Here is a 23,977-nt window from a genome sequence, read left to right on the forward strand (position 1 = left end):
TCGAACCGATGGTCGACCCGAACCGTTCGATCATCCCTTCTCAACAATACTCAGTTAATCAACAGTAGTCAACAAAACTCAGTTACTCAACAATACTTAGTTACTCACTAGTTATACTTCAAAGGAAGCCTAGACTGAGAAAACTATGCAGATCTACATGGCTGACCCAACGAAAACAATACTGATCACCTCCTTTAGTTATGCAAAAGTTACAATAACACTTTTCTAGCTTTTAAAATTGTTTGTGATTTATTACCCATCATGTACCAGGTTCATGGGAAGAGGCTTGGTGACAGATCGGGATTATGATCACTGGCACAAACAGAGGAGAATCATGGATCCAGCGTTTAGTAGAACGTAAGTACAAATATTAACCAGACGTTGAAACTTAGAGGCTAAAATAGATGCTGCTTTTAAACCTGAAGACCATGGAAACAGCAAAATACACAGGTGAGATGTTAAAGAAGAATTCCAGATATGGATATTTTATACATAGTGCCATTGTTCCAATGTAACTATGTATATACTATACCTGTCTAATGCCCCTAGAAGCCACTGAAGTAGACACTGTTATACCCACCAATCTCCACTTGCATCTGGGTCCCATGCTGATCTTCCAGCCTGATGCATTGTGAACAAGAGAAGTTGGTGGCTCAACACGGGCGCCATTTAGAGAACACTTTTAATTTTCTCTGTGAATGCAAATAGTTCCCTGACGAAGTGGAGAGGTGGGGCAGTGATGTCACGCTGTCCACCTTGTCCAACTATAGAACACTTTGCATTCATTTAAAAAAAGCAAAGCATTCTCTGAATGGTGCTTGTGCCAAGCGATCTATCTTTTGTGGCCACAATACAGCAGGCCAGCTGCTCAGTACAGGACCTGGAAGCAAGTGGAGATTACTGAGGTAGCGGTGTCTACATCAGTGATTTCCAGCTTTCAGGGGCATTGGCCAGGTATAGTATATACATAGCTACATATACATAGCTACAAAGTACATTGGTCCAAGCTGAACTGAAAGGGGGGAATAATACCAGATCAATTTCATTAACTTAAACAAATCTTTGTGCAGGGCTCGGTCTCACGCATGGCAACCCTTCATAGGTCTTTTGTCAGATCGCAAGGAGGCTATATGTCACCTTCTCAAAAGGCTAAACCGCCACAATGCATGCTGTTGCAGGGTAGTTGTGGCCCAGTCCCATACACTTTAATGGTTTGAGTTTAGAACCTTTACCATCTGCCAACATGCAGTTTAATTTCTGCCTTTGAAAGAAAAGCATCGAGGTTGTGGCATGTGTATAGCTCTGAGCAGCTGCATGCCTTTCTTTAGGTGGATAATGGAGGGCTGTAAAAAAACTGTGGCTCAACTACCTGCTTTTACTATCCCTTGGCCGCCTTTAGGAACAAGACTGTACTGTATGTGTAATTTATGGGTGTCTTTACAGTGAGACCATTTTTTAAGTTTTTATTCTAGACAAACTAGCTATAAGGGTGTGCACTAGTAATGTAGCATCGCTCTGCAATGTTGAAATGGAGGTTTATGGGGAGATACATTTTGGTGTTTTGTGCATTGTGCATTAACCTTGGTTAGCACTGCCTATGTTATCTGCATACAGATACTTGATTGGATTGATGGAACCCTTCAATGAGAAAGCCGAAGACTTGGTGGAGAATCTTTCAGAAAAGGCTGATGGAAAAACGGAGGTTGGAATGCATGACATGCTGTGCAGAGTCACCCTGGATGTCATCTCAAAGGTACTTGGAAATAATTGATTTTGGTTTTCCTTTCCTTATAACGTTGCCCATACACTAGCAGATGGGTTCCTTCAAACTAAATGTAGCGCTTACCCCCGAAGGTGCAGCTGAGAATGTTCCCAAGTCTCCCGATGTAGGGAGTGGGGCTGGCAGTCACACAAGCGCAGTCCCACAGTCCCGAACATGCCTTAGCCCATCTCTACTTGTAAAGTTGGAGCTGTAGTAGGGAGCAAGAGCCGATGCCTTTTCTATAGTACTGGGTCCTGTCCCATGTGGAGTGATACCAACTGCACTCCACCTCTTATCCTGGCTAACAGTCTCCAGAGTGGTGCCAGCAGCAGGAAAGAAAAGACCTTCAGGTCAGTGTGAAGCAATACACTGGGCATAATAGTATAGGGCTGCTTTCACACTGATGTGCTGCAGTTTACCCAAACTGCAGGTGCAGTGCAGTGTACCTGCAGCTTATCAACGAGTTTGCTACACTTAGCTCTAGATTTCTATTATATTCTGCGGGTTTGGTGTAATTTCTGAATTCAGGAGTTTTGGTGCACTTTCAGAATGTGTACAACACCTACAGGATTTAATAGAAGTCTATGGCAAAGCGCAGCTAATCTAGGAAAGTTGCAGATGCACTGCGCTGAACTCGCAGTGCAGGTAAACCACAGCACATCAGTGTAAAAGCAGGATTATAGGGGGCTCAGAACAGTAAGGGTTCGTTTACATTTTCAGTTTGGGGGGTGGTAAAACCCCATAATAAAGACAAGTTTTTATCACCCCCGCCCCATCCGCACCCTCTTTAGCTGCAGTGGCCAGGGGTGTACACGTGTCACAGCCGCAGCAGGAGTTTTACACCCTGTTATGGTTGGTGGGTGTAGCACCTGCCAAGCATGAGCCATTCAAGTGAATAAAGCCACTCTGCAAGTGCCCTGCAGCCTTATGTAGTACAGCAAACAAGTGGTACAGGCAGGCAGAGTTGTGTTGCTTTTTCACCACATGCTTTAACCCCTTGCACCCCGCAGAAGCATGCAGTTGTGGGGCACTTACAGAATTGCCCCATTCACTTGAATGATTCGCGTTTGGCAGGCGGTAGCACCCACCAAAAGCAACAGGGGGTTTAACTTCTGCTGCGACATGTGTACACCTTTGGCTGCTGCCTCAGCAGATAAAGGGGTAGGGATTCTCCCGCTAGATTGTACAGAGTTTTTAGGCAATTTGAAGTGATTTTGAGGCATTTTGTGAAGTCACCCCTGAAGAACCCAGTAGGCAACAGGGTTAGCCACTTGTTGATTGTCGCCTACACACACATACACACAATGTGCTGGGAATGGGCAGCTTGTGCAGGCAAAGCAATGTACTACCCGTATGTCACTGCCTGCTTACTGGTTTAGGGCGCACACATGCAGCAAGTCCCAGACAATGATTCATGGCTATGTTCAATCCTAGCTCAGAACCCTGTGTTGACAATCAACACAGGGCTCTGTACAGAGAGAACAAGCTCTCTGTTTCTCATTCTTGCAAAGCAGAGATAAGAAACAAAGAACTTAAAACTGCTGTAGAGAGGGAGTTTTGCAGTTAAATGTGGCCAAAATCTGGACATAATTATAATACATTGTTTTTTTTGTTTTTTTTCTAGGTAGCTTTTGGGATGGACCTGAATTCCATTGATGATGATCAGACTCCATTTCCTCGAGCCATATCCCTGGTTATGAAGGGATTAGTGGAAGCGAGAAACCCTTTTATTAGGGTGAGGACTTGATTGATTTTTCCATGTTGCGATATGGGCCCATAATAGACTGATGCCCTTAGCTCATACTACTATAATCATATTGCTGCCGCTCTCCTCTACATTATGGTATACCATTTTCTAGGTTATGTTTTGTTCTTAAGAGTTGTGGGTAACCGCACTGGAGCGGCGGTGAGTATCGCTGCCTGAAATGCATTTTTTATTTTATAACACCTGGGGCATAAAAAAATGTAGTGGAGTGCCAATTTACTCACCATGTTCAAATGTAGGTGCAGGCCCTTTACATCTTTTTTCCAACAACTCCCTGGGTTCCTAGACACATCCACAGAAGATACATTCTCTACTTCCCACCCTCAGTAGCTCCAAAATGCCAAACTTGCACTTGTTTAGTAAACTGCAAGTTATGATTACTCTGATCATCCAGCTGATTACCCATCCTCAATGGCAGAACTACCAGGGTCGCAAAGGTCTCACGGACGACCAGGCCCTGGCATTCCTCCACCATGGGGGGCTCCCAAGATGGCATGGACGGGGCCCACTGCAGAACATTCAAAAGGGTCTTGCTGTGAGACCGTAAGGCTTGGTTCACAGTGTTCTGACTCCAAAGTCATGCTTACTTGCTACTTGTTTGTTACTTTTGTGATTTGCCATTGCAGTCTGTGGCGCTTAAATTGCACCAAAGTCACAGAAAAGTAGTGCAGGGACTTTTTATGTAGCTGCGACTGCACTGACTAAGATGACACTCATTGAAATAAGTGTGTTTTGACATGTGGCTTATAAAGGACCCAGCGACGGGACTAAAGGACCCTGTGATCAGTGGGAATGGCCTTGGGCTTGGAGCGAAGGGCCCCCGCAGCCAGGGAAAAGGGCCCCAGGACTGATGGAAAGGGCCCTCTGGACTAATATAAAGGGCTGGAGGTCAGGGGAGCCTTTCATGGTTTCTTGCACTGGGGCCCTGAAGGTTCTACTTACGACTCTGCCCATCCTGTTATATTATCATACTGTGTAATGAACCTTTCTAAGAACCTTTTGTAAGAAACATATTATTTTAAGTATATTACAGTATATCTTTCTTGCTAGTTCTCCTTGGAAAAGCAGAAGTATATTAAAGATACTCAGGAAAGTGTCAAACTTCTTAGGAAAACTGGGAGAGAATGCATCGAGAGACGCAGAAAGGCAATTGAAGATGAAGAAGACATTCCAGTGGATATACTCACACAGATCTTAAAAGGGGCAGGTAAGCCAAAAGAGCTCTCACATATCTAATTTATTTTAGAAAAGGTAAGAAGATCGATTTCACATAAAAGAGGCTTCCCTCCTCATTCTTCACTGTTGCCAGGGGTAATAATGCAAAACATTTAGGGGCCATACCAAGGAAAAATGTACATAGCAGGACCGTATGATCTCTGCTGTTACACAGGGGAGCCTTTCTCCCAGTGTAACCGACGATCACGAGTCACACGCGCGGGGGGGCGTGAGCGCGCCTCCATCGGCGTGCGCTCGCTCCCTAGAGCCTCAGAGGCTAGCGATGTAGATCTACGTCGCTTTGCCTGTGAGGGGCTGACTGCCGACGTAGATAGACGTTAGGCAGTCGGCAAGTGGTTAATCATACATCACCCACTATTACCTAGCCTAGATCAAGTCTTTGTGAATATGGGTTGTCATCAGATCCATTGCACTGCTGGCATACTTTATGTACTCTGAAAATGTCTCTTCCAAGCAAGACTAAGATTTCAGCATCCATGTCTATTGGAGGAATCTCAGAAACCAGGTGCCTTAAAGTGGTTGTATCCCCTGTGTAAAAAAAAAAACAAACCCTGCAGGACAATGGATCGCATACTAGCACATTATGAAATACTTAGCTTAGAACGAAGCCCCCACATGGTCGCCCGGACACCGCTGAGAGAGCTGACCTGTTCCCTCGGCGTCTCTCCTGGGTATGGCGGCTCCTGCGCTGTGAGTGGGTGGAGCCGCGATGACGTCACTCCCGTGCATGGAGTTCACTTTCCGGATAGATACGCCAGACCTTCAGAGCGTACGTGCCGCTGGTGTCAGCGGCTGCATGCAGGGTGAATATCTCCAAAACCGTGCAGGTGTAGGAGATACCTATGGGTAAGCCTTATTATAGGCTTACCTGTAGGTAAAAATTAAAAAGCGGAGTATACTACTGCTTTAAGCATGGCTGCTGTTAGAAATCATGGGGCCCCATACAGTCTACCTGACAGCCCCCCACTGAACGTGACTGAGGATGTAAATTTATCAGTCCCTCAGCTGCACAGATGAATGAATAATAAGCACTCTGAGGCTTTCTACTCATTCACAAATTGAGGCATAGTAAACAGTTTACTATGCTTCAGTGATGAATGGACACAGGAGTGATTAGTACTGATCGCTCACTGTGTTCATTCAAGAAAGGAAGGGGCCAGTAAATGATACCCCCCCCCCCTGTGTGCCCACAGTAGCTGTCAGCAGGAGAGGAGGGAAGCTGTGAGCGTTGCGGGGGAAAGGGGCACACAGAGATGCTTGGACAGCAGATGGAAGGGGCGCATTTGCCAGAACCAATACCCTTGCAGTGCAGCTGGAGGGAAGGAGAGGAGGCGAAAGCTGGCAGCACTGCAGTGGGAGATAGAAGAGGATCGTTGTCTGCATTAAGACAGTACAACGGGTCCACCTGCTCAGCAGGTGCCTGGGCCCCCTTTGAACTTATGGGGCCTCAGCCCAGTAGAGGAGTGCTCGTTTTACTGCCTTATCAGCAGCCCTGGCCTTAAGTGGGGATGGTGATACACAGCTTCTGGAGTAGGAATTTCTTACCTGTTGTTTATTATTTGGTCACACTCAACTTATGTTGGCAAGAGTATGCCCTTCTTTGCCTTGACATGGGAGACCATGAACCCATCGGTCCTTTCTACACAACCAGAACAGGTGTTGAGAGTATATGGTGTTGCATGTCCTTTTATGCCAAAGATCTCAAAGAATTTAGGTTTAACCAGGGATCTGTTGCTCTGCTCATCTATCATGGCATACATTCTGTTGGCTTTCTCAAGTTGATCTTTTTGATATATTTTGACTAGACATACCTTGGCACAGCATTTGTGGTTTGATCCTTCTCCACAGACTTCAGTACATGAAGATGAAACATTTGTTGTGGCTGGAGCATGGCTTTGTTGCTCCCCGCCATGATTTGAAGCAGGGTTCAATGTAGATGGCTGCTGTTGATTGTCTGGAAGTGGAGCAGGATGCATAGCTGTTATGTGTTTGTCACTACTGCAGTCTCTACAGTTGATGACAACTTTACAATTTTTAGCAAAATGGTCATAGGTAGCACAGCAACTATAGCATATTCCATGTTGCTGAAGAATCTCCCTGCGTTCTTGGACAGTCTTTGCCCTAAGCCCACAATGCTTCTTAAGAGGGTGAGGTTTTTTTGTGAATACGGCACTGACAATTAGGATCATTATCTCTATTAACCAAACCACTCTAGTGGGCAGGAGAGAATACGGGAGGTGAGATGTCTGTCTTTTTAGCAGATACAGCTCTATTTAAGTCTCTATGTTTAGCTGCTTTGTTATTATACCTTGATGATGATGATGATGATGAAGCAGGCAAGCTAGACTCACTGAAGCTAAAGCTTGGATAATTTCTCATCCAGGGTTTTTCACTGATGAACCTGCAAAAATATGAGAATGGAGGGAACGATACATTATACTCTCTTTTATATCTTGAGCCCTGTTGTGCCCATTTCTCTTGTAGGTTGTATGGCAGTTTAGACACCACTAGATTCACGCCATGAGCAGTGTCCAGAAAGCTTAGCCCAGGTAGATGGGGGTCTGCCATTGCCAACTCTAACTCCATGAGGAGGTCGCTTAGTTCATGAAGCTTGCCATGATCTTTGCTACCAATTTTTGGAAAGGTTTGCAGTCTCTTGAAGAGAGCGCTTTCTATGGCTTCAGAGCTACCATAGGTTTGCTCAAGTCTTGCCCATGCAGCAGCAAAACCTGCATCTGGGTAGTCAACATGTACTGCTCTCAGTCTTTTAACACAATCTGCAGATTCTGGCCCCAGCCACTTTATGAGCAAATCAGTTTCCTCCCTGGCAGTAAGGTTGAGCTTTGAAGGTTGATCTCCAAGCTCTATAGTTCTCTGTTCAGTTGTCTAACCTTGTGAGACTAATGTTAATGAGCTTGCAGTGAATCATATATCTGGCGAAGTCAGACAGGTCTGATCTCTCACTCTTAGATGCCAAAGTAACTTGTGAGACCCCTTGGGCGTGAAAGTTTTCTGATCAATAAGGGGGAGATTTACCAGGTTAAAATGACGTTGCAAGAGCATTTAGCTTAGTTTCTAAGGCTTCTGCTGTTGCTTGAACTGTGGCTTGTCATTGAGAGTCACTTTGTCATTGACAAGGGTTGATATGATTTGCTGTGTAGATTCATATGCATTTTGGACTTGAAGAGGCTCAGGCTTGTAAAGGTTGGAGGTCTCTATGTTGAGAGTCTGAACAGTACTGTTAGTAAGAGGTACAGGAGATGATTCTGCATCGTTGCAAACACTGTGCCTTAGCACATATTCACCAGTGCATTCACTTCTGCTGGAATAGAACAATAGAACAGTCCGAATCTCCCATTGCTTGTTCAAGGACCTTTAGCCTTGATAGGGCAGCTGCTTCCTCCCTTTAAATTTGCAGAATCTTTATTTAAGATTCCGCCTTTGCTTAGCGAGCTGCCATCTCTGCTTGAAGAATTTTGCTCTTAGTTTCTATCTCTGCTTGGTGAGCTTTGTTCTGAGCTTCTATCTCTGCTTGGCAAGCAATCATCTCTGCTTGGTGAGCTGCCTTTTCAGCTTCCTTTCTGGTAAATAAGCTTTATACTTTATTTGCTTCCAGACTTGCGCGGGCCTCTGTTGGCTTGTCGCCTTATGTTGAGCTTCTGGAGCAAGAGGATCTAGAAGAACGTGCAGTGAGCTTAATAAATGTGGATTTATGAGATCTGGTCTCCTGCAGTTGAGCAAAGCGGAGTTCTGCCTTATCCTTAGCAACTTGAACTAAGAGATTTCTTTGTTAGTTTAGTTCATCTGTATTAGTTCTATTAATTCTATTAAGTTCTATTCTATTAGTCCCTTTATTTTAGAGTCCTTTAAGAAAGCTGTGTATTTTTGCAGACAATAACAAATATGCCAATATTCAGCACAAACATAGAAAGTAAAAAATAAAAATAAAATGCCAGCTGAACATTAAAGGTCAATACCTGAAACCTCTTAGATATTTTGCAGACAGCCGCTGGTAGCGTTCGTACACTGCAGATAGGTAACCTATATAGTCTCTTAATTGAGCCGGTTGATCATTAAAGCACTGCAAAATGTAGTTCTGTCCCAAAGATCAGACAGATTGCTGGAAAACTCATCTCTAGTGGTTTCACAGTTTTCTCCAAGTTTCTGTGTTGGTATTATTGTGCGCTTGGGTCTTACACTTTGCTCTGCAATATCTGCAGAATCTGCTTGTTGTACATCGGTGTGGTCAGAGGCATGATGTATCTGTGTTGATTTGAGTGCCAGGAGCCTTGTCTAGACATTTTTTCAAGTTTTGTCTCTTTAAGAAGACGAACAGCAGCTTAGACAGGTGAGATAACAGTCCAATGCCGAGAAACAGTCTTCAACATTCACAGGTAAAGTGTAATAAGCTTGTGCAACCACGTGCTTTAAAAAGATAGGTGATGGCACTGAGCTTGATTGCAGATTGGACACACACAGGCTGTAGGAATTCCAGCACAGGTTTTTACTATTCTGACTCCAACTGTTGTAATAGTGACTTATTCCTTGCTAAGACCTTCATGCCTGGCCTGTGTAAGGAGATATAATCACCGCAGACAGTCTTTATCAGATAGCTGAACTCCCCAAACATGTTTTCCATCCACAATATCTTTACTGCAAGCAGACAACAAGATGCGGTAGATGATTGAAAAGACAGTTTTTGCAGATCAAAACATGGTAATGTGTTCCCGGATGCGATCAGATTGCATGAAAAGCCTAGATAAGTGGCCATCTATTATCCAATAAGCATAATGAAGAAGGAACAGGAAATACATCACAATAATGGGATGGGTATAGCAAAGAACACAGAAAAATATGGCGCAATAAGCAAAACAACCACAAGATGGCACTATAATAACCAAATATAAAAACATTACCATAACTATGCATTATATCATATCTTATATACAACAAATGTAACAGCACAGTACTCCTGGAAGAGGTTTTGAAAGAGGTCTCCCTGATAATTCTTTACCGTTGTCTGGGGGTTATGATGGAAAAAATTTAGGGGTCATACCTAGGAAAAAAGTGAGCACAATGCTCCAGTCTTCTTGATTATTACATACAGTAGCTATGGATCAGCATTTTCTTTTTCAAGAAAGACTAATTTACTATTCCCTCTCTTCACAGCCCAGGAGGATGAATGTGATATGGAAGATTTGATAGATAATTTTGTTACTTTCTTCATTGCAGGTTTGTAATCTAATCCATAAATGTAAAATGACTTTATTGAAGAGGTAAAACTGCATGTAGAAAAAAAGTTATCGTCTTTTTTTAGCTGTTCTACAAAAGTACAGTATATATTAATGCAATATAGAAAGTTTCAGGATAAGCCAGGAATTTATTAACCACTTTCCGACCGCTTCATGAGGATTTACTGCGGCAGTCTGCCGCTGCTGGGCAAAGCGACGTAGACCTACGTCGCTCGCCCACGAGCCTGTAGGGGGCGAGCGCGCGCCACCCGCTGGTTCCCTGGGGACCTAGCGCGAGTGACCGGCGGCTCCGATGTCCGCCGGCCACTCGCAATCTCCCGCAGGAGAGGGAGAAAGACAGACAGCTGATGTAAACACAGCCACCTGTCATTCTCCCTGAAGTAGGCACAGAAGCCATGCGATACTGCTGTATAGGATCGCATGCCTCTGTGGTTACTTCACTAGCCACGCCCCCTAACAGTTAGAATCACGCCCCTAGGGACACACTTAACCCCTTGATCATCAATAAAGTTAACCCCTTCCCTGCCAGTGTCATTTTTACAGTAACAGTGCATATTTATAGCACTGATTACTGTAGTAATGTCACTGGTACCCCCAAAAGTGTCAAAAATGTCAGTCGGGGGTCCGATCTGTCCGCCGCAATGTCGCAGTCCCGCTAAAAAAAAATCGCAGATCGCCGCTATTACTAGTAAAAAAAAAAAAAACAATAAAAATTACATAAATCTTTCCCGTAGTTAGTAAACGTAATAACTTTTGCGCAAACCAATCAAAATACGCTTATTGCGATTTTTTTTACCAAAAATATGTAGCAGAAAACAAATTGCCCTAAAATGTTAAAAAATTTAAATTTTTACATTTTTTTTGAGAATTTCATATAAAAAAATTTGAAAAATATTGTTATTTTTTCAAAATTGTCGCTCTTTTTTTGTTTATAGCGCAAAAAATAAAAATCGCACAGGTAATCAAATACCACCAAAAGAAATCTCTGTTTATGGGGGACATCAATTTTATTTGGGTACAGCATTGCAATTGTCCGTTAAAGTCACACAGTGCCGAATCGCAAAATAGGGCCTGGTCTTGGAGCAGCTAAATCCTCCGGCACTAAAGTGGTTAAAGAGGAGCTTCACCCTGTAAACAAAAATGTAAAAGTCAGCACCCACAAATACTGTTTTAAAAAACACACAATTACCTGTCACAGGATCCAGCGATGTCCCCACCCGACCCGGCTCTTTGCCAGTTTTCGGGTCCAGGTGCCGGCATCCTAACTGTCGGCAGCCGATTGTGACTCCTTGGGGCTTCACAGCCAGCTGGCCACTGCACATGTGTGAGCCGTGCCTTGTAAATGGTCCTGCAGTCTCCCGGGACCTGTGACTTGCCCCAAGAGACTGCAGGGAAAGGGGAGGGGGGGGCAAACTTCTGCTTAGATCGCGATCTGACCCAAAGTCGGAGCAGGTACCTGTTAAAATTAGGTAACCGCTCCCCCCCGCTTTATTATACAATGTAATCAGTTGAGAAAGAAGTCAGAAAATTACACTGACATTGTTCAGAACAAAGATGTATAACGAAGTAGTAAACTATTATTATAGGATTGTATATAATACAGTTTAAAGCCAAAATCACAAACAGAAAAATCAGCACAAGGGACATATCTCACGGTCAGTAGAATGTGTCCCTTGTGTCGGTTACTCTTCTGTTAGTGAAAATCTTTCTCTATCCTGCTTTAGCATAGTGAAAAACTACATATGCTTTCCTAGAATTACTTTACTTATTGCCTAAGTTGCACCTTGTACTGTCTTGTTAAAGGAAAACTTTACTAAGAAAGTAGGAGGACTCCATCCTTGACATCTCCTGAAAATTATAGTTGCCTGGCCGTTATACTGATCCAGTATCATAAGTACTTTCTGACCCACTGACCTGGTGCAAGCATGCAGATCAGGAGCTCTGACTTAATAAGACATTCATCGGGCATATGCAGAGCAGAATGACAATACCTCCTGATTGCAGCCCTCTCCCCGAGCAAGATATATTCACCCAGGTCATCGTCAGCTTTGTCACTTGGGGAATTAGTGATGTCATCTACCCAGCTACATTTTGACACCATATGACAACGGAGCATACCCAGGGTGGATTTCTTCAGCAGGGAGGCCCTGTCATTCAGCCCTGATAGGAGCATATGTTGTTCTAGAACTTGGATAGACCTTTCAGCATTGATGGTGCCTTTCCAGATGTGTAAGCTGCCCATGCCACACGCACTCATGCAACCCCATACCATCAGAGATGCAGTCTTTTGAACTGAGCGCTGATAACAACTTGGGTTGTCCTTCTCCTCTTTAGTCCGGATGACATGGCGTCCCAGTTTTCCAAAAAGAACTTCAAATTTTGATTCGTCTGACCACAGAACAGTTTTCCACTTTGCCACAGTCCATTTTAAATGAGCCTTGGCCTAGAGAAAACGCCTGCGCTTCTGGATCATGTTTAGATTTGGCTTCTTTTTTGGCCTATAGAGTTTTAGCTGGCAACGGCGAATGGCACGGTGGATTGTGTTCACCGACAATGTTTTCTGGAAGTATTCCTGAGCCCATGTTTTGATTTCCATTACAGTAGCATTCAGTGGCGGCTGGTGCTCAAAATTTTTTGGGGGGGGGGGCGCAAAAAGAAAAATGTAATAGGTATTGCTTCGCGGCAAAAAACGCGGGTAAAAAAATTGCGTGACTTTGAGGTCATGGTACAGGCATGGCACAGGTGATGGTATAGGCATGGCACAGGTGATGGTATAGGCATGGCACAGGTGATGGTATAGGCATGGCACAGGTGATGGTACAGGCATGGCACAGGTGATGGTATAGGCATGGCACAGGTGATGGTACAGGCATGGCACAGGCATGGCACAGGTGATGGTATAGGCATGGCACAGGCATGGCACAGGTGATGGTATAGGCATGGCACAGGTGATGGTATAGGCATGGCACAGGTGACCGTATAGGCATGGCACAGGCATGGCACACGTGATGGTATAGGCATGGCACAGGTGATGGTACAGGCATGGCACAGGCATGGCACAGGTGATGGTATAGGCATGGCACAGGCATGGCACAGGTGATGGTATAGGGATTCTCCCGCTAGATTGTACAGAGTTTTTAGGCAATTTGAAGTGATTTTGAGGCATTTTGTGAAGTCACCCCTGAAGAACCCAGTAGGCAACAGGGTTAGCCACTTGTTGATTGTCGCCTACACACACATACACACAATGTGCTGGGAATGGGCAGCTTGTGCAGGCAAAGCAATGTACTACCCGTATGTCACTGCCTGCTTACTGGTTTAGGGCGCACACATGCAGCAAGTCCCAGACAATGATTCATGGCTATGTTCAATCCTAGCTCAGAACCCTGTGTTGACAATCAACACAGGGCTCTGTACAGAGAGAACAAGCTCTCTGTTTCTCATTCTTGCAAAGCAGAGATAAGAAACAAAGAACTTAAAACTGCTGTAGAGAGGGAGTTTTGCAGTTAAATGTGGCCAAAATCTGGACATAATTATAATACATTGTTTTTTTTGTTTTTTTTCTAGGTAGCTTTTGGGATGGACCTGAATTCCATTGATGATGATCAGACTCCATTTCCTCGAGCCATATCCCTGGTTATGAAGGGATTAGTGGAAGCGAGAAACCCTTTTATTAGGGTGAGGACTTGATTGATTTTTCCATGTTGCGATATGGGCCCATAATAGACTGATGCCCTTAGCTCATACTACTATAATCATATTGCTGCCGCTCTCCTCTACATTATGGTATACCATTTTCTAGGTTATGTTTTGTTCTTAAGAGTTGTGGGTAACCGCACTGGAGCGGCGGTGAGTATCGCTGCCTGAAATGCATTTTTTATTTTATAACACCTGGGGCATAAAAAAATGTAGTGGAGTGCCAATTTACTCACCATGTTCAAATGTAGGTGCAGGCCCTTTACATCTTTTTTCCAACAACTCCCTGGGTTCCTAGACACATCCACAGAAGATACATTCTCTACTTCCCACCCTCAGTAGCTCCAAAATGCCAAACTTGCACTTGTTTAGTAAACTGCAAGTTATGATTACTCTGATCATCCAGCTGATTACCCATCCTCAATGGCAGAACTACCAGGGTCGCAAAGGTCTCACGGACGACCAGGCCCTGGCATTCCTCCACCATGGGGGGCTCCCAAGATGGCATGGACGGGGCCCACTGCAGAACATTCAAAAGGGTCTTGCTGTGAGACCGTAAGGCTTGGTTCACAGTGTTCTGACTCCAAAGTCATGCTTACTTGCTACTTGTTTGTTACTTTTTTGATTTGCCATTGCAGTCTGTGGCGCTTAAATTGCACCAAAGTCACAGAAAAGTAGTGCAGGGACTTTTTATGTAGCTGCGACTGCACTGACTAAGATGACACTCATTGAAATAAGTGTGTTTTGACATGTGGCTTATAAAGGACCCAGCGACGGGACTAAAGGGCCCTGTGATCAGTGGGAATGGCCTTGGGCTTGGAGCGAAGGGCCCCCGCAGCCAGGGAAAAGGGCCCCAGGACTGATGGAAAGGGCCCTCTGGACTAATATAAAGGGCTGGAGGTCAGGGGAGCCTTTCATGGTTTCTTGCACTGGGGCCCTGAAGGTTCTACTTACGACTCTGCCCATCCTGTTATATTATCATACTGTGTAATGAACCTTTCTAAGAACCTTTTGTAAGAAACATATTATTTTAAGTATATTACAGTATATCTTTCTTGCTAGTTCTCCTTGGAAAAGCAGAAGTATATTAAAGATACTCAGGAAAGTGTCAAACTTCTTAGGAAAACTGGGAGAGAATGCATCGAGAGACGCAGAAAGGCAATTGAAGATGAAGAAGACATTCCAGTGGATATACTCACACAGATCTTAAAAGGGGCAGGTAAGCCAAAAGAGCTCTCACATATCTAATTTATTTTAGAAAAGGTAAGAAGATCGATTTCACATAAAAGAGGCTTCCCTCCTCATTCTTCACTGTTGCCAGGGGTAATAATGCAAAACATTTAGGGGCCATACCAAGGAAAAATGTACATAGCAGGACCGTATGATCTCTGCTGTTACACAGGGGAGCCTTTCTCCCAGTGTAACCGACGATCACGAGTCACACGCGCGGGGGGGCGTGAGCGCGCCTCCATCGGCGTGCGCTCGCTCCCTAGAGCCTCAGAGGCTAGCGATGTAGATCTACGTCGCTTTGCCTGTGAGGGGCTGACTGCCGACGTAGATAGACGTTAGGCAGTCGGCAAGTGGTTAATCATACATCACCCACTATTACCTAGCCTAGATCAAGTCTTTGTGAATATGGGTTGTCATCAGATCCATTGCACTGCTGGCATACTTTATGTACTCTGAAAATGTCTCTTCCAAGCAAGACTAAGATTTCAGCATCCATGTCTATTGGAGGAATCTCAGAAACCAGGTGCCTTAAAGTGGTTGTATCCCCTGTGTAAAAAAAAAAAACAAACCCTGCAGGACAATGGATCGCATACTAGCACATTATGAAATACTTAGCTTAGAACGAAGCCCCCACATGGTCGCCCGGACACCGCTGAGAGAGCTGACCTGTTCCCTCGGCGTCTCTCCTGGGTATGGCGGCTCCTGCGCTGTGAGTGGGTGGAGCCGCGATGACGTCACTCCCGTGCATGGAGTTCACTTTCCGGATAGATACGCCAGACCTTCAGAGCGTACGTGCCGCTGGTGTCAGCGGCTGCATGCAGGGTGAATATCTCCAAAACCGTGCAGGTGTAGGAGATACCTATGGGTAAGCCTTATTATAGGCTTACCTGTAGGTAAAAATTAAAAAGCGGAGTATACTACTGCTTTAAGCATGGCTGCTGTTAGAAATCATGGGGCCCCATACAGTCTACCTGACAGCCCCCCACTGAACGTGACTGAGGATGTAAATTTATCAGTCCCTCAGCTGCACAGATGAATGAATAATAAGCACTCTGAGGCTTTCTACTCATTCACAAATTGAGGCATAGTAAACAGTTTACTATGCTTCAGTGATGAATGGACACAGGAGTGATTAGTACTGATCGCTCACTGTGTTCATTCAAGAAAGGAAGGGGCCAGTAAATGATACCCCCCCCCCCTGTGTGCCCACAGTAGCTGTCAGCAGGAGAGGAGGGAAGCTGTGAGCGTTGCGGGGGAAAGGGGCACACAGAGATGCTTGGACAGCAGATGGAAGGGGCGCATTTGCCAGAACCAATACCCTTGCAGTGCAGCTGGAGGGAAGGAGAGGAGGCGAAAGCTGGCAGCACTGCAGTGGGAGATAGAAGAGGATCGTTGTCTGCATTAAGACAGTACAACGGGTCCACCTGCTCAGCAGGTGCCTGGGCCCCCTTTGAACTTATGGGGCCTCAGCCCAGTAGAGGAGTGCTCGTTTTACTGCCTTATCAGCAGCCCTGGCCTTAAGTGGGGATGGTGATACACAGCTTCTGGAGTAGGAATTTCTTACCTGTTGTTTATTATTTGGTCACACTCAACTTATGTTGGCAAGAGTATGCCCTTCTTTGCCTTGACATGGGAGACCATGAACCCATCGGTCCTTTCTACACAACCAGAACAGGTGTTGAGAGTATATGGTGTTGCATGTCCTTTTATGCCAAAGATCTCAAAGAATTTAGGTTTAACCAGGGATCTGTTGCTCTGCTCATCTATCATGGCATACATTCTGTTGGCTTTCTCAAGTTGATCTTTTTGATATATTTTGACTAGACATACCTTGGCACAGCATTTGTGGTTTGATCCTTCTCCACAGACTTCAGTACATGAAGATGAAACATTTGTTGTGGCTGGAGCATGGCTTTGTTGCTCCCCGCCATGATTTGAAGCAGGGTTCAATGTAGATGGCTGCTGTTGATTGTCTGGAAGTGGAGCAGGATGCATAGCTGTTATGTGTTTGTCACTACTGCAGTCTCTACAGTTGATGACAACTTTACAATTTTTAGCAAAATGGTCATAGGTAGCACAGCAACTATAGCATATTCCATGTTGCTGAAGAATCTCCCTGCGTTCTTGGACAGTCTTTGCCCTAAGCCCACAATGCTTCTTAAGAGGGTGAGGTTTTTTTGTGAATACGGCACTGACAATTAGGATCATTATCTCTATTAACCAAACCACTCTAGTGGGCAGGAGAGAATACGGGAGGTGAGATGTCTGTCTTTTTAGCAGATACAGCTCTATTTAAGTCTCTATGTTTAGCTGCTTTGTTATTATACCTTGATGATGATGATGATGATGAAGCAGGCAAGCTAGACTCACTGAAGCTAAAGCTTGGATAATTTCTCATCCAGGGTTTTTCACTGATGAACCTGCAAAAATATGAGAATGGAGGGAACGATACATTATACTCTCTTTTATATCTTGAGCCCTGTTGTGCCCATTTCTCTTGTAGGTTGTATGGCAGTTTAGACACCACTAGATTCACGCCATGAGCAGTGTCCAGAAAGCTTAGCCCAGGTAGATGGGGGTCTGCCATTGCCAACTCTAACTCCATGAGGAGGTCGCTTAGTTCATGAAGCTTGCCATGATCTTTGCTACCAATTTTTGGAAAGGTTTGCAGTCTCTTGAAGAGAGCGCTTTCTATGGCTTCAGAGCTACCATAGGTTTGCTCAAGTCTTGCCCATGCAGCAGCAAAACCTGCATCTGGGTAGTCAACATGTACTGCTCTCAGTCTTTTAACACAATCTGCAGATTCTGGCCCCAGCCACTTTATGAGCAAATCAGTTTCCTCCCTGGCAGTAAGGTTGAGCTTTGAAGGTTGATCTCCAAGCTCTATAGTTCTCTGTTCAGTTGTCTAACCTTGTGAGACTAATGTTAATGAGCTTGCAGTGAATCATATATCTGGCGAAGTCAGACAGGTCTGATCTCTCACTCTTAGATGCCAAAGTAACTTGTGAGACCCCTTGGGCGTGAAAGTTTTCTGATCAATAAGGGGGAGATTTACCAGGTTAAAATGACGTTGCAAGAGCATTTAGCTTAGTTTCTAAGGCTTCTGCTGTTGCTTGAACTGTGGCTTGTCATTGAGAGTCACTTTGTCATTGACAAGGGTTGATATGATTTGCTGTGTAGATTCATATGCATTTTGGACTTGAAGAGGCTCAGGCTTGTAAAGGTTGGAGGTCTCTATGTTGAGAGTCTGAACAGTACTGTTAGTAAGAGGTACAGGAGATGATTCTGCATCGTTGCAAACACTGTGCCTTAGCACATATTCACCAGTGCATTCACTTCTGCTGGAATAGAACAATAGAACAGTCCGAATCTCCCATTGCTTGTTCAAGGACCTTTAGCCTTGATAGGGCAGCTGCTTCCTCCCTTTAAATTTGCAGAATCTTTATTTAAGATTCCGCCTTTGCTTAGCGAGCTGCCATCTCTGCTTGAAGAATTTTGCTCTTAGTTTCTATCTCTGCTTGGTGAGCTTTGTTCTGAGCTTCTATCTCTGCTTGGCAAGCAATCATCTCTGCTTGGTGAGCTGCCTTTTCAGCTTCCTTTCTGGTAAATAAGCTTTATACTTTATTTGCTTCCAGACTTGCGCGGGCCTCTGTTGGCTTGTCGCCTTATGTTGAGCTTCTGGAGCAAGAGGATCTAGAAGAACGTGCAGTGAGCTTAATAAATGTGGATTTATGAGATCTGGTCTCCTGCAGTTGAGCAAAGCGGAGTTCTGCCTTATCCTTAGCAACTTGAACTAAGAGATTTCTTTGTTAGTTTAGTTCATCTGTATTAGTTCTATTAATTCTATTAAGTTCTATTCTATTAGTCCCTTTATTTTAGAGTCCTTTAAGAAAGCTGTGTATTTTTGCAGACAATAACAAATATGCCAATATTCAGCACAAACATAGAAAGTAAAAAATAAAAATAAAATGCCAGCTGAACATTAAAGGTCAATACCTGAAACCTCTTAGATATTTTGCAGACAGCCGCTGGTAGCGTTCGTACACTGCAGATAGGTAACCTATATAGTCTCTTAATTGAGCCGGTTGATCATTAAAGCACTGCAAAATGTAGTTCTGTCCCAAAGATCAGACAGATTGCTGGAAAACTCATCTCTAGTGGTTTCACAGTTTTCTCCAAGTTTCTGTGTTGGTATTATTGTGCGCTTGGGTCTTACACTTTGCTCTGCAATATCTGCAGAATCTGCTTGTTGTACATCGGTGTGGTCAGAGGCATGATGTATCTGTGTTGATTTGAGTGCCAGGAGCCTTGTCTAGACATTTTTTCAAGTTTTGTCTCTTTAAGAAGACGAACAGCAGCTTAGACAGGTGAGATAACAGTCCAATGCCGAGAAACAGTATTCAACATTCACAGGTAAAGTGTAATAAGCTTGTGCAACCACGTGCTTTAAAAAGATAGGTGATGGCACTGAGCTTGATTGCAGATTGGACACACACAGGCTGTAGGAATTCCAGCACAGGTTTTTACTATTCTGACTCCAACTGTTGTAATAGTGACTTATTCCTTGCTAAGACCTTCATGCCTGGCCTGTGTAAGGAGATATAATCACCGCAGACAGTCTTTATCAGATAGCTGAACTCCCCAAACATGTTTTCCATCCACAATATCTTTACTGCAAGCAGACAACAAGATGCGGTAGATGATTGAAAAGACAGTTTTTGCAGATCAAAACATGGTAATGTGTTCCCGGATGCGATCAGATTGCATGAAAAGCCTAGATAAGTGGCCATCTATTATCCAATAAGCATAATGAAGAAGGAACAGGAAATACATCACAATAATGGGATGGGTATAGCAAAGAACACAGAAAAATATGGCGCAATAAGCAAAACAACCACAAGATGGCACTATAATAACCAAATATAAAAACATTACCATAACTATGCATTATATCATATCTTATATACAACAAATGTAACAGCACAGTACTCCTGGAAGAGGTTTTGAAAGAGGTCTCCCTGATAATTCTTTACCGTTGTCTGGGGGTTATGATGGAAAAAATTTAGGGGTCATACCTAGGAAAAAAGTGAGCACAATGCTCCAGTCTTCTTGATTATTACATACAGTAGCTATGGATCAGCATTTTCTTTTTCAAGAAAGACTAATTTACTATTCCCTCTCTTCACAGCCCAGGAGGATGAATGTGATATGGAAGATTTGATAGATAATTTTGTTACTTTCTTCATTGCAGGTTTGTAATCTAATCCATAAATGTAAAATGACTTTATTGAAGAGGTAAAACTGCATGTAGAAAAAAAGTTATCGTCTTTTTTTAGCTGTTCTACAAAAGTACAGTATATATTAATGCAATATAGAAAGTTTCAGGATAAGCCAGGAATTTATTAACCACTTTCCGACCGCTTCATGAGGATTTACTGCGGCAGTCTGCCGCTGCTGGGCAAAGCGACGTAGACCTACGTCGCTCGCCCACGAGCCTGTAGGGGGCGAGCGCGCGCCACCCGCTGGTTCCCTGGGGACCTAGCGCGAGTGACCGGCGGCTCCGATGTCCGCCGGCCACTCGCAATCTCCCGCAGGAGAGGGAGAAAGACAGACAGCTGATGTAAACACAGCCACCTGTCATTCTCCCTGAAGTAGGCACAGAAGCCATGCGATACTGCTGTATAGGATCGCATGCCTCTGTGGTTACTTCACTAGCCACGCCCCCTAACAGTTAGAATCACGCCCCTAGGGACACACTTAACCCCTTGATCATCAATAAAGTTAACCCCTTCCCTGCCAGTGTCATTTTTACAGTAACAGTGCATATTTATAGCACTGATTACTGTAGTAATGTCACTGGTACCCCCAAAAGTGTCAAAAATGTCAGTCGGGGGTCCGATCTGTCCGCCGCAATGTCGCAGTCCCGCTAAAAAAAAATCGCAGATCGCCGCTATTACTAGTAAAAAAAAAAAAAACAATAAAAATTACATAAATCTTTCCCGTAGTTAGTAAACGTAATAACTTTTGCGCAAACCAATCAAAATACGCTTATTGCGATTTTTTTTACCAAAAATATGTAGCAGAAAACAAATTGCCCTAAAATGTTAAAAAATTTAAATTTTTACATTTTTTTTGAGAATTTCATATAAAAAAATTTGAAAAATATTGTTATTTTTTCAAAATTGTCGCTCTTTTTTTGTTTATAGCGCAAAAAATAAAAATCGCACAGGTAATCAAATACCACCAAAAGAAATCTCTGTTTATGGGGGACATCAATTTTATTTGGGTACAGCATTGCAATTGTCCGTTAAAGTCACACAGTGCCGAATCGCAAAATAGGGCCTGGTCTTGGAGCAGCTAAATCCTCCGGCACTAAAGTGGTTAAAGAGGAGCTTCACCCTGTAAACAAAAATGTAAAAGTCAGCACCCACAAATACTGTTTTAAAAAACACACAATTACCTGTCACAGGATCCAGCGATGTCCCCACCCGACCCGGCTCTTTGCCAGTTTTCGGGTCCAGGTGCCGGCATCCTAACTGTCGGCAGCCGATTGTGACTCCTTGGGGCTTCACAGCCAGCTGGCCACTGCACATGTGTGAGCCGTGCCTTGTAAATGGTCCTGCAGTCTCCCGGGACCTGTGACTTGCCCCAAGAGACTGCAGGGAAAGGGGAGGGGGGGGCAAACTTCTGCTTAGATCGCGATCTGACCCAAAGTCGGAGCAGGTACCTGTTAAAATTAGGTAACCGCTCCCCCCCGCTTTATTATACAATGTAATCAGTTGAGAAAGAAGTCAGAAAATTACACTGACATTGTTCAGAACAAAGATGTATAACGAAGTAGTAAACTATTATTATAGGATTGTATATAATACAGTTTAAAGCCAAAATCACAAACAGAAAAATCAGCACAAGGGACATATCTCACGGTCAGTAGAATGTGTCCCTTGTGTCGGTTACTCTTCTGTTAGTGAAAATCTTTCTCTATCCTGCTTTAGCATAGTGAAAAACTACATATGCTTTCCTAGAATTACTTTACTTATTGCCTAAGTTGCACCTTGTACTGTCTTGTTAAAGGAAAACTTTACTAAGAAAGTAGGAGGACTCCATCCTTGACATCTCCTGAAAATTATAGTTGCCTGGCCGTTATACTGATCCAGTATCAGAAGTACTTTCTGACCCACTGACCTGGTGCAAGCATGCAGATCAGGAGCTCTGACTTAATAAGACACTCATCGGGCATATGCAGAGCAGAATGACAATACCTCCTGATTGCAGCCCTCTCCCCGAGCAAGATATATTCACCCAGGTCATCGTCAGCTTTGTCACTTGGGGAATTAGTGATGTCATCTACCCAGCTACATTTTGACACCATATGACAACGGAGCATACCCAGGGTGGATTTCTTCAGCAGGGAGGCCCTGTCATTCAGCCCTGAATGGGTAGATGGGTATTCTTTACAAACATTGAAGCAATGCAAATAAGGGTAAATGTGTGGCAATATCCTCAACCAACCAATCTGATTTAAACTTTCACATTTTTTGGATTGGCTGTCATTAGCAAGCTTCAGTTTTGCCACTGTTTCTACAAACCCGATTCCAAAAAAGTTGGGACACTGTATAAATTGTGAATAAAAACAGAATGCAATGATGTGGAAGTTTCAAATTTCAATATTTTATTCAGAATACAACATAGATGACATATCAAATGTTTAAACTGAGAAAAGTTATAATTTTAAGGAAAAAATAAGTTTATTTTAAATTTCATGGCATCAACACATCTCAAAAAAGTTGGGACAAGGCCATGTTTACCACTGTGTGGCATCCCCTCTTCTTTTTATAACAGTCTTCAAACGTCTGGGGACTGAGGAGACAAGTTGTTCAAGTTTAGGAATAGGAATGTTGTCCCATTCATGTCTAATCCAGGCTTCTAGTTGCTCAACTGTCTTAGGTCTTCTTTGTCGCATCTTCCTCTTTATGATGCGCCAAATGTTTTCTATGGGTGAAAGATCTGGACTGCAGGCTGGCCATTTCAGTACCCGGATCCTTCTTCTACACCGCCATGATGTTGTAATTGATGCAGTATGTGGTCTGGCATTGTCATGTTGGAAAATGCAAGGTCTTCCCTGAAAGAGACGACGTCTGGATAGGAGCATATGTTGTTCTAGAACTTGGATAGACCTTTCAGCATTGATGGTGCCTTTCCAGATGTGTAAGCTGCCCATGCCACACGCACTCATGCAACCCCATACCATCAGAGATGCAGTCTTTTGAACTGAGCGCTGATAACAACTTGGGTTGTCCTTCTCCTCTTTAGTCCGGATGACATGGCGTCCCAGTTTTCCAAAAAGAACTTCAAATTTTGATTCGTCTGACCACAGAACAGTTTTCCACTTTGCCACAGTCCATTTTAAATGAGCCTTGGCCTAGAGAAAACGCCTGCGCTTCTGGATCATGTTTAGATTTGGCTTCTTTTTTGGCCTATAGAGTTTTAGCTGGCAACGGCGAATGGCACGGTGGATTGTGTTCACCGACAATGTTTTCTGGAAGTATTCCTGAGCCCATGTTTTGATTTCCATTACAGTAGCATTCAGTGGCGGCTGGTGCTCAAAATTTTTTGGGGGGGGGGGCGCAAAAAGAAAAATGTAATAGGTATTGCTTCGCGGCAAAAAACGCGGGTAAAAAAATTGCGTGACTTTGAGGTCATGGTACAGGCATGGCACAGGTGATGGTATAGGCATGGCACAGGTGATGGTATAGGCATGGCACAGGTGATGGTATAGGCATGGCACAGGTGATGGTACAGGCATGGCACAGGTGATGGTATAGGCATGGCACAGGTGATGGTACAGGCATGGCACAGGCATGGCACAGGTGATGGTATAGGCATGGCACAGGTGATGGTATAGGCATGGCACAGGTGATGGTATAGGCATGGCACAGGTGACCGTATAGGCATGGCACAGGCATGGCACACGTGATGGTATAGGCATGGCACAGGTGATGGTACAGGCATGGCACAGGCATGGCACAGGTGATG

General features: G+C 44.0%; 2 protein-coding genes across 2 annotated transcripts in view; both read left to right on the top strand.

The window, feature by feature from the left end:
• The window catches only part of LOC309543240 (cholesterol 24-hydroxylase-like), a 37,701-nt gene extending 27,660 nt beyond the window's left edge, over window positions 1–10,041 (top strand). Inside the window, exons 5-9 of the mRNA XM_082242690.1 lie at window positions 271–357; window positions 1,615–1,753; window positions 3,387–3,497; window positions 4,578–4,734; window positions 9,933–10,041. Of these exons, the coding sequence (XP_082098816.1) occupies window positions 271–357; window positions 1,615–1,753; window positions 3,387–3,497; window positions 4,578–4,734; window positions 9,933–10,003 (565 nt within the window). The 3' untranslated portion in view covers window positions 10,004–10,041. The remainder of the gene's footprint in view (window positions 1–270; window positions 358–1,614; window positions 1,754–3,386; window positions 3,498–4,577; window positions 4,735–9,932) is intronic.
• The window catches only part of LOC309569225 (cholesterol 24-hydroxylase-like), a 204,653-nt gene that overhangs the window by 107,602 nt on the left and 73,074 nt on the right, over window positions 1–23,977 (top strand). Inside the window, exons 17-19 of the mRNA XM_082274978.1 lie at window positions 13,583–13,693; window positions 14,774–14,930; window positions 20,130–20,192. Coding sequence (XP_082131104.1) covers window positions 13,583–13,693; window positions 14,774–14,930; window positions 20,130–20,192 — 331 coding nt within the window. The remainder of the gene's footprint in view (window positions 1–13,582; window positions 13,694–14,773; window positions 14,931–20,129; window positions 20,193–23,977) is intronic.

Source organism: Pelophylax lessonae (genome assembly GCF_965119305.1).
Source record: "Pelophylax lessonae genome assembly, chromosome: 13".
NCBI lineage: Eukaryota > Metazoa > Chordata > Amphibia > Anura > Ranidae > Pelophylax > Pelophylax lessonae.